This window comes from Hippocampus zosterae, chromosome 15 (genome assembly GCF_025434085.1).
Source record: "Hippocampus zosterae strain Florida chromosome 15, ASM2543408v3, whole genome shotgun sequence".
Lineage (NCBI taxonomy): Eukaryota > Metazoa > Chordata > Actinopteri > Syngnathiformes > Syngnathidae > Hippocampus > Hippocampus zosterae.
The window spans coordinates 17766532-17777386 of record NC_067465.1 but is presented as its reverse complement, the minus strand read 5'-3'; the positions used below and the strand labels follow the sequence as shown (position 1 = coordinate 17777386).

Sequence of the window (10855 nt, the reverse complement as noted above, 5' to 3'; positions counted from 1 at the left end):
GGCTTCCATAACGAGGCCCTTGATGTCAGCACTGTACACCTCAATGCTTTCAGTAGGGGCTTGCGGGGACGAGCATTGACATGGGTTTGGAAAAACGTCAGGGAGTGGTCAAGACCAAAAACATCCTGGAGCCTCTTCTTGACAGCCCCATAGTCCTCCTTGACTGAGGGGAAAGGCTACCCCAGTACAGAAATGCAGCCTCAGCTAACCTTGTTGGTAAAACTGAAGCCACCACAGATGACAGGTCAGCGGATGGTTGGTTCTACATGGCTTGCACAGACACCTCAAAACGTCGAGACCAGCCGGTCAAGGATACAGTCCCATCACCTTCAAAAATTGGTGGTAAATCAATTTTGAGGTGTCCTGGTGGAGTAACATTCACAGCAGCCATATCAGTAGCAGTAGAAGAAACTATTTCAGCGGGTCGACTCATGGACGTCTCGGTGTCGGCCATGGTGAGCTCAAAAAAGTTGAATAACAATGGTAATAATGTCCAAAAAGAAAGTAAAGGGGAAAAATCAAACTGCAGGAAATCTCAAAATCTCATCCAAAATACTGACTCGCAGCAGCCATTTAGGAGCGCAAAAATCCACATGGCTAGCAAGATGACAATTAGGAAGAAAAAAAATTGTTGCATAAAAATAGTCAAAAAGCCACACAAAACATACCAACACCGTTGCTATCAATGTAAGTTGAGGGGTTTGTTGTCTTTAGTGGATAGCTCTTCTTTACGAAGAGATGGAGTCCTTTAATGCAGGTTATTAAAAGGGGAAAAAAGACGTCTGCACCGCAGCACGTTCGAGAACACAACTCTCGTAACTAAAATCACTTTCTGCTTCTCTTACTTTAACAGCCAATCAGAACCTGTCAAAATAAAAACGTGTCTGAGAAATGATCAAACAGAATATAATTTAGGTATGCTTAACATGAAATAATACGATGCTCAAACATAAAATGATAGTTAATAATATAACAAGTTTACATAAGGACCACGGTCATCGCTCTCATCAAAGACGGCGACGAGTCTGCGTACCGACAACAAGTGGAGCAGCTGGAGCTCTGGTACAGCTGACACAACCTCGGGCTGAACACGCTCAAGACTGTAGAGATTATCGCGGACTTCAGAAAACATCCTCTTCCACAGTTGCCCCTCACACTATCCAGCTGTCCTGTGTCAACCGTCGAGACCTTCAAGTTCCTGGGAATCACAGTCTCCCAGGACATGAAGTGGGAAGTCAACACCATCTCCATCCTGAAAAGGGCCCAGCAGAGGATGTACTTCCTGAGGCTGCTGAGGAAGCATGGCCTGCCACAGGAGGTGCTACGTCAGTTCTACACGGCAGTCATCGAATCAATCCTGTGTTCTTCCATCACGGTTTGGTTTGGGGCTACCACAAAAAACGACAAAATCCGACTTCAACGGACAGTTAGGACGGCGGAAAAAATCATTGGCACCGCCCTACCCACTCTTGAGGACTTGCACACTGCAAGAATCAAGACAAGGGCACGGAAAGTCCTCCTGGATCCCCCCGCACCCTGCCCACTACCTTTTCCAGCTACTCCCCTCAGGCAGGCGCTACAGATCCATGCGCACCAAATCCAGCGGACACTTAAACAGCTTCTTCCCTCTAGCCACTAACTCCCTAAACAGTCACTGACGTAGTCACTCTTATTGTACAACAAATACTGCTACTGGTCACTCTAAAATGGTTCAATGATTTTCTGCACCAACAGTACAAACTGTCATAGTATTGTATTCTACCACTGATCACTTTAGTTCTGGTTGATACTTTGCAGATTGTCTCACAGTTGTCACTGGGTGGTACCACCTAAGTACGGTTCACTTACATTACAAAATGTCCTTCCATACCTATTTGTCATGTCCTTGTTTACAATGATACTCATGCAGCGCATTATACCGGAGACAAATTCCTTGTGTTCTACATGCTTGGCCAATAAAGATGACTCTGATTCTGATAAGTATGTAGCCAAACCTTGAAATCGCATCTCAAATGGATTGGAAGCTAATGCAAGTTGGCTTGTATCGGTCGGGGAAATGTGATCGAACTTCCTCGTCCTTGTCGGGAGTCTGTGTTGGGGGAAGAATGGCTTTCTCTCCCCCGCGTGTTTGTTGAATTTCGGACGAGGAGAATGTTGGTAATCCAAATAAAGGCTGGAGCCGATGAACAGTTCTTTCGAAGCTTTTAATCACGGAATATTCCGGGCACCCGCAAATTACAGATAATGGCTGCGCGGTGTCTTGCAAAATCAATGCTTGCTCTAATAACAAACTTGGTCACGATATCACCCTGAGCCCAAGACAACATCTATCTATCTATCTATAGATGATCGGTAAAGACACGTGAGAGGGAGGGGTCACGCTTTTTTTTCACCATTTATGCCAATGTATGTGTTAATTTATATCAGCATGGAAATTAGCTTTTCATTTTAGTTCTTTTTTATTTTTTCCATATAGTAGTTTTGTAATGCGTATGTGGTCAAGATGAAATTTCTCTTATCTTGAGAGCCTGGTCAACGCTCCATTTCACAAGGTGGCGACAATGCACACAAGTGCTTCCCAACCACCAGTCTCGCAGGAGAAGGAGAACGAGGAAGAGGGGGAGGAAGGAAGAGGAAGAGAAAGAGAAGAAGAAGAAGTCCTACTACTCCCCCTCGGCCATATTGCATTCATCAAAACTGTTCGCTCGACCTGTACCTTCAGGTAAGTAGGGAGACGTTCTTATTGCAGATAAACTACGAATGTTTTGCAAGAATGTTCGCGATATATTCTTTGCGTAGGTATTTACAACAGTCAAAATGTTGGAGTCGATGTCGGAAATTCATACTCGTGGTTGATGACTATAATAATGTCGGGCATTGTTTTCTGTCACAACGACGAGTGAATCCCTCGGCACCTTTGTGATGCTGATTTTCAGTTTAAAGCATTATGACTTACAGTACATGGTGGCCTGCTAAATGTAACACGATTCAGCAAATGTTTCCTGGCGTCGAGCTCCCTGATTGACCATTACGTCTCCAATATTAGGATCCAGATTTGGCCTAACGTCAAAGGTGGTTAGCATTAGCCATTTTACGACAGTGATTATTTTGCCACTGAACGGCTCTGATTGGTCAATCGCTGGAATGAGAATACTTGGCCTGCTTCGAATCGGCTATTTTCCCGTAGCAGGTAATTGTTGAATTGGATTGGAATTATATATTAGCCCACCCGCCATATTGTATGTGTCCTTAATATTAGATATAGATTTGTCAAATATCTTTAAACCGAGCTAGGATAACATCATACATCCAATAGCAATAACGTATGGGGGCAAAGTATGTGCCGGAATCGAACCCGTAGCTCTGCACTGTGAGGCCGACGTGCTAACCAGTCGACCACCGGGTCGCCGTTTCTCACCCGGCTCAACAAAAAGAGATTGTACTTTGTTGGAGTATGTTGTGATGACAACTGGTGAACATGTACAACAAATCTTATTACCGATTAGGGCTGAACAGTATCAAATCATCTCTATCGATACAATATGATTGAGTTCAAAAGCATTTGTCAGACAAAAACATTATACAGACGCTCCCCAACGTACGAACGAGATACGTCACGAACAATCGTTCGTAAGGTGAATTTGTTCGTAAGTTGCTTCAGTGCTATATTTTGTATGGAATGTATGTTTAAGGTTTATATAAGTATAATAAAATGAAGTTTAACTTACTTTTGGAAGACCTACTCGAAGGCTTAAGGAGATGATGGAGGGGGAGGAGAAGGAAGAGGAGGATTTTATATCATGGAGCAGAGAGGGTCTTCGTTGTCGCAGGAATGGGCTTCAAGAGTAACTTCCTCCTCCGTAACATCAATGAAGGAAGAAGTTGAGGGTCCAGGAGAAGAAGATGAGAGTTGACGAGTATCTTCCTTTGGAGGGTGTAGTATAAACTGGCCGAAAGAAGCGATCTAATGACGATTGCACAGTTTTCTTCTTTTTCTCATCATAAATGATGCAGTAGCACTGTATGGCATCATTCATTTGATTTGCAACCTTTGTGCAATGTTCAATATTTGGGTCTTGCTGCTCGAAGTGTGCGATGGCTTTCTCTATGAGCGAAAACCCCCTCGGCCAAGAGTTGGGGACAGGCGTTTCCTCCTCCTCCTCCTCTCACAGGGCCTCACGTCGGTATTAGCGGCGGAAAAGAAGCACTACTCGGAAAAAGGCGCGCAATACAAAATCTAATTTACAGCATCTCTGTCCGAACATTTTTCGACATACCCGCAAAAATTTTCGTATGTACCGTTGTTCGTAACTCGAATGTTTGTAAGTCGGGCAGCGTCTAATGCAGAAAGCTGTGGGAAGTGAAGCTTTATTTATTAGAATTTGCTGCCAGTTGTTTGTAATTAGCTGGTTTCAGTTGTCAATCCTTGTCAAGCATGAAATAAGGTTTTTGGTTTGCTGGACTTAGTTTGTCCATCTAACTCATTTCATGTCAAAACAGAAATGCATTTGCAAAAACACTGTCATTTAGTGCCAAAATGTAAAAATACGTTTTTGGTGTTTTTTTTTTAATTTAAAAAATTTAATTAGTACTTAAGGGCTTCGCCCAGCTCCTTTAATAATTTGTTAAGGATATTGTTGAATAGCATTTGCACACCTTTTGTTCCAAATCTTGCCTGCAAATTTAAGCAATAATATTCACCTTGAGGCACATACCTAACCACACTTACCAATGTTTTTCTCAGTTTTATGGCAATGACTCAAACCATTCAGACCAATGGCGTCCAACCCCTCAGTAAGACCTGGGAGTTGAGCCTCTATGAACTACAGAGAACTCCACAGGTAAAATGTTTTATTTATTAGTATATGTTTTTGAGACTATATAGTTGATTTCTAATCCTAAAACTGTTTTGTGTAATGTAATAGACAGAGCTGTGCATTGCAATCATAATGGTCGGCATTGTTTCCCATTTTCCATATGTGATTGTGAATTTTGTTTTGTTTTGTTCTTTTCGCACAGGAAGCTATAACAGATGGCTTGGAGATTGCAGTTTCACCCAGGTCATTACACAGTGAACTAATGTGTCCGATTTGTCTGGATATGCTGAAAAACACAATGACAACCAAAGAATGCCTGCACCGTTTCTGTGCCGAGTGTATTATTACAGCTTTGCGATCTGGGTAAGTACGGATTTACTGTGTATTTTTAAATTTTATTCTTGTTGGTTATTCAATGTACAGGTAAGCCTTGCTGTTAGCGAGAGGTTATTTTATATCCCAATAACAATACAGATCGACCCTTAGTATTTTTCCTTAAAAGTACATGAAGTGAATGGCAATTTTTTTATGACCTTTTCACCATTTGTTCATAAAATACACGTTTTGGATGGAACACAATAAAATGATAGGGCTCGAAACGTGAATGCTTGTTTGGCTTCATCAAAAACAATGATAAATTTGATAATTGTTTTGTTGTCGATTAATCATTGCCCCACGAATATCTTTTCAGTGATTTTTATTTTTAACACAGCCAATTTATTTTCTTGGTTCTGTGATATTTGTTATTTTAGCAATAAAGAATGTCCTACATGTCGCAAGAAGTTGGTTTCCAAGAGGTCGCTGCGTCCAGACCCAAATTTTGATGCCCTGATCAGTAAGTTTACTATTGAATACATCTTTTAGTTGTTGACTGTAGAAAAACAGTGGAGGAGTTGTGTGAAATACACTGCTTCCAAATATGTTATGCAAATATTACATTGAATGACTCTTGAGCACAATAGTTGATTTAAGGTAGCCATCATTACTTTTGTTTTTTGCTCTTCATCACTCATACTTCCCAAAAGATAATGCCATATTCAGGGTTCTACGTTAAGCCTTTTCAGGTGTTGCATGTGGGCCACGACAAGACAAATTGTGGTGGACCTGCCAGAACCACCACTGACCCTGTATATCGCTTGAGTTGGGCTCATATTTCAGAATTTGGTCATTCTAATGTTTTCAAAAATCGATGCTATTGGTTCTTGAAATATTTACTATGAGTCATTTAGTTTTGATTGTTGAGAATGACTTCCTTTTTTTTATGATGCAATATCAATGATTGAACAAGCATGCGTTTTTTTGGACGGGCGGGGGGCTCCTGAAAAATCATCATGACAGACATGCCTTTCATGTACAATTCACCGAGGCTACTTGCTAAGAATGGGAATTTGGGCGGCCAAGAGAAGCATTTTTAAACGGTACACATGAGCTATGATAGCACACTGCGAAAGTGCGTTTCATACCTCGTTCATCTTAGTGGCCATTATGGCTGTTGCTCATTACGGCATACGTGTGTAAGTGTGTGCGTATGCGCGTGTGCAGTAACGGGTTGATCGCGGGAGGTTGTTTGTTCTAAAAGTCAGAAATGTGTTCCTCGAGCTGGTCCTTGGCCTCGAGGACCGAGGGGCGGTCCTTGGTCCTTGGCCTTGGCCTCGTAGTCAAGTCCTTGGTCCTTGGCCTTGGCCTCGGGGGTCAAGTCCTTGGCCTTTGCCTCGGATTGCCGGTACTCGGACACGATGAGGGATTAGAGCCTTGAATCCCTTGCAAAAGGACCGCAAAAATCACGAAGGAATCGAATCAATTCCATCGAAGGAAACCCATAATGATGGATTAACTCTGTCGCTTTAAGAGGGGTGGGTCTGCCACTGACGGGTGACAGTTAGCGCAAACGTGTAAAGAGCGGCATCACAGTTGGTTTCAATCACGGTTTGTTGCGTTCGCGATTGGCAGTTTAAATAGCGTGTAAGCCTTTCTGTAACAGTGCTGTCTTTTATTTAGTTATTTTTGCACAGTAGTCACATTTGTGCGGTCGCACTTGAATGTTTTTTTGAACCAAGTGATTTGCGTTACAGCTGTAGTCAATAATGTCATCACTTCACTTCCGGATTTGGCCGTTGGGATTTGGAGTCCTTTTGCTCGATTCCAGATATGTTTGCTGAATGCTTTCTCATGTTTGGAATAATGAATATTGATAATACATAGCGGTAGTTTAAAATCATGGTTGATTTAATAATTTATTATTATTATTGTGAAGTTGAAGGTATTAATTAATGTAGTATTAGTGGTAGTGGTAATAATAGTAGTACTCAGAGAATGGTTAGAGATTCAGCCATCTCGTTTCCTCTGCGTCCCGCGTCCGAGACGCATAATTTTCCCACGGGACGCACAGTTCCAAACAATGTGCGTTTTTGGGACGCAAGGAAATTTCTCGGGCAAAACAAACAAACAAACAAACAAACTATGGCAAGCCTGAGGATTTCACAGTAACAATCGTTACCGGTAGCGTGTCGTTTCCGTGGCGTCATTTTCACGGTACCGAAAAATAGTTTAATTAAAAAAGTCACCCCACTTGAATTAACTGTGTGATCCACGCGATTTCACTGCGCCTGTATGTGTGTTTGTGATGTGGTGTGAGTGTGTTTCTTCTAATTTACTTTCATTTTGTTTTGTTTTCAGTGTTGGTGGGTGGGGGGGGGCATAACAGATGACGTTATGTGCGCATGCGGGTTGTTATTTTAGTCCGCAAACTGAGAAATGATGCGGATGAGATGGCGGCAAAAAAAAACACTAAGGTCTACTAATTACGATATTTAAGAAATGGGAATGCTTGTCTGATTTTTCGTGTGAATCGTCTAAAGGGCGTATCACTAAACTCACCTGTGACGTATCACAACGCGAGAGCGAAATGCGACGGTGCGAGGCACCATTACGAGTCAAATTGGTGATTAGGTTTGTAGGCTAATCGCTGTGAAAAATATTATAAAACAGTATTGGTTATTCTATAATTTACTGGTTGTAGCATGGTAACTTTATGAATAAAACATTCATCACAAGGTGTAGTCATGCTCATGTTAACTGTTGGTAGAACTCATGATGTGTGTTAAATTCTTTTGTCAAATTGATCGTAAATTACACATGCATCGTCTTGGGAAGAGGATGTCAAGCCACATAAATACTTACCTGTATTAATGATTACCAGTCAATTAATCTTTGAAGTGTGAGATTGGAAAAAATACTCTGATGATGCCACATGAGTACACCAGTTTTTGATCCATTTATTTTTTGGAATAAACCTGGAGTTACACAGCTGCTGATGTAATGTTCATTGTTAATGCATCGTTTTCAAACATTGACCGTTGAAAGATTATACTTTTGAGTTTCGGAATTCTTGATTATCAATATCAGTCAAAATAGAAAAATGGGTTCCCATGATGAACGTTTGCGGAACCCGGAACCGAAAAACTGTTTCCATGAATTTCCAAAATCCTCAGGCCTGCTCCTGAATTATTTAAATGTTTGCAGCATGTTTATTATTGTATGTACATGTTGTTGTTTGTGTTATTATCATATGCAATTGAATAAGAAGACCCTTTCAGAATTCGAAATTTGGGACAATCTCAATCCATAATGGCACTCGTACTTTTCTGATCAGCGAGTCCCTGGGACTCGCTGCCGGTAAACTGTAAAATTATAACTGAGAGATTACCACTTTTTCTGCAGTCAGTGATTGACTTCTATGCAAAGTCATTTCTCAACTTGTGTTCCGTGCCACGTCATGCCTGTTGAGTGTTGATTTACTTCATATTAAGAAACTACACTATACACTATACTAAAACATTAATTCATAAATGTATATTATATGCTTTTATTTTTGTTATTCCCGGTATAAATAATACGTACCCTGACTGTTCCACTCTTTGAATAAAAACACTTCATTCAAGCGTTAGTGAGTGCAAAGGGTTATGATGGAGGGGTGTTGCAAATCATGAAGACCTGCCAAGTGGTATGATAGCATTGTTTAATACATATTCTCGGCTAGGCCTCAATTTCAAAATCAGTCCTTGGTCCTTGGCCTCGGAGGCAAGTCCTTGGTCCTTGGCCTCGGAAAATTTCTCAAGTCCTTGGCCTTGGTCTTGGCCTCGTTGCCGGTCCTTGGACACAACACTGCTAAAAGTAGATCTTCAGTCAAAAAAAGTTTGGGCACCCCCTCCTACAGGATGCACTGCAGCAAAAAAAAAAAGTTTAATCGGGAAGGCTCGTTGTGTATTTGAAGCCAACTTGGTCATGTTGATAGCAGGCTAATATAGCTCATATAGATACATACAGCATATGTTGCCTTCATTATAAGGCTTTTAATTTTTTGCGGCTCCAGACATACTTGTTTTGGGGGGTTTTTGGTCCGATATAGCTCTTTCAACATTTTGGCTTGCCAACCCATGGGTGAGAAAAACCTCCCCGCCCCCCCAACAACCATCGTCTTCCTTTTACAGCTATGATATTGGGGTGCTAAACAGCGAACCACCAGGCTTCCCCACTGTCTCCTTCTGTAGCTCATTGTTGTTGTTGTTTTTTTTTAATATTGCATTGACCTCTTATTAAAGGTTAAGTGTTGTATGTTAAAGTAAAATTACCTTATTTTCAACAGTAAAAAATCTTTATCTTTACATACATTTCACTCATATAGCCCATCCCTATCAGATATACTGAAATTCAAATCAAATAATCAGGTATTCAGGTAATGTTTTTTTTTGTGTGTGCGTTTTTTATTAACTCATTGAATACCACCCCTTTTCACTGGAGCAACCCCCTCAATCCCTCCCATTTTACTGAATTTTGACTGATTTGCAAGGCCCACACAATTTTCTGTTCTATGGCTATATATACATGCAACCCGTCAAAAGAAAGGTGAGACTCTCTTCTTTCAGCAGAAAAAAAAGTTTGTTTCTATCTTTCTCCGTTCGTTGGCAATCAGCATGAGAAAACTGCTAAGTTTTTGTAAAAGGCCGATTTTCTGCAGAAATCCAGAGAAAATTAGCTTTTTGTAAAAGCATGCATTTCAAGCATCATTTAAAGTTATAAACTATTTTTTGCTTTTGTGACAGCTCAAATACCCCAGTAATGTTTTCCTCCTAAAAAAGAACATTACAAATGTTTTTGTAGCAAAATAATTTATTTGCACACAAAACGATTGAACTATGAACAAAAGTGTAAATTGAACAATGAACGAAAGTGCAGCTGTGGAGAGTATGGTTTTTTGCTTCCATCCAGTTTGTCACCACATTGATTCATCCCACCACATCCAGATGGATGACCTATAAATTATAGAAACATAAAAAGTTGCAAATATATCTTGCTGCAGAGTGAGGTACAATAATTTTATTTACCTTTCTTTCTACCACCAAAGCAAGGAGTCGTCATCTTTTTGCTTCTGGTTGGACAATCTGTCATTTATAGAAGTATGTACAATTACCGCACTTTTATTTTTCTATTTTTTTATTGTTGCTTTCCACTTACATTTCAACATCTCTCACATACACATACATGCTCGCATACTGATATTTACACCATTCATTCCACGTTGCTCAGCATCCATTTTGAAATGAAATGGAATATGAATTTAACACTAGTGGTTTTAGCAGAGCTGAGCGGACCAAATGTGTCCTTTTTGTTTTTTTAAAAACCGATGGCGACACGCAAGTCAGCACTATTACGGCACATATTTTCATCCACATCTACAAGACGCATCAACCGTACATAAATGATCAGTGTTACTGGCAACTTGATAATAGAGCGGGGAATGTAGCGGTGCATAAAAGTGACTTATGAGGCATAAGAAGTGATGAAGTTTTGAATGGTAACTTGCAAGCTAGTCAACAGTTACCTGCTCGTTCCAGCAGCTCTGGCGAGAACTCTCAGCTGCTTTCCGTTATGTCCCAACGCACGTATTCGTCCGACAGATCGGGTCTCCAAATCACTTCCAATTCATTGTCTTTGCCGTCGTCATTATGAGACGATTCCAGTGAATCGCTGACGTGTGC

General features: G+C 40.8%; 1 protein-coding gene across 2 annotated transcripts in view; it reads left to right on the top strand.

The window, feature by feature from the left end:
- The first annotated feature begins 2509 nt into the window (after positions 1-2509).
- rnf2 (ring finger protein 2) overlaps positions 2510-10855 on the top strand; it is a 32022-nt gene continuing 23676 nt past the window's right edge. Inside the window, exons 1-4 of one of the 2 annotated variants that reach the window (XM_052088533.1) lie at positions 2510-2722; positions 4745-4841; positions 5020-5180; positions 5570-5652. In XM_052088533.1, coding sequence (XP_051944493.1) covers positions 2562-2722; positions 4745-4841; positions 5020-5180; positions 5570-5652 — 502 coding nt within the window. In that variant the 5' untranslated portion in view covers positions 2510-2561. Of the gene's footprint in view, positions 2723-2927; positions 3073-4744; positions 4842-5019; positions 5181-5569; positions 5653-10855 lie in introns of those variants that run through there. The other variant, XM_052088534.1, reaches the window with a different exon arrangement.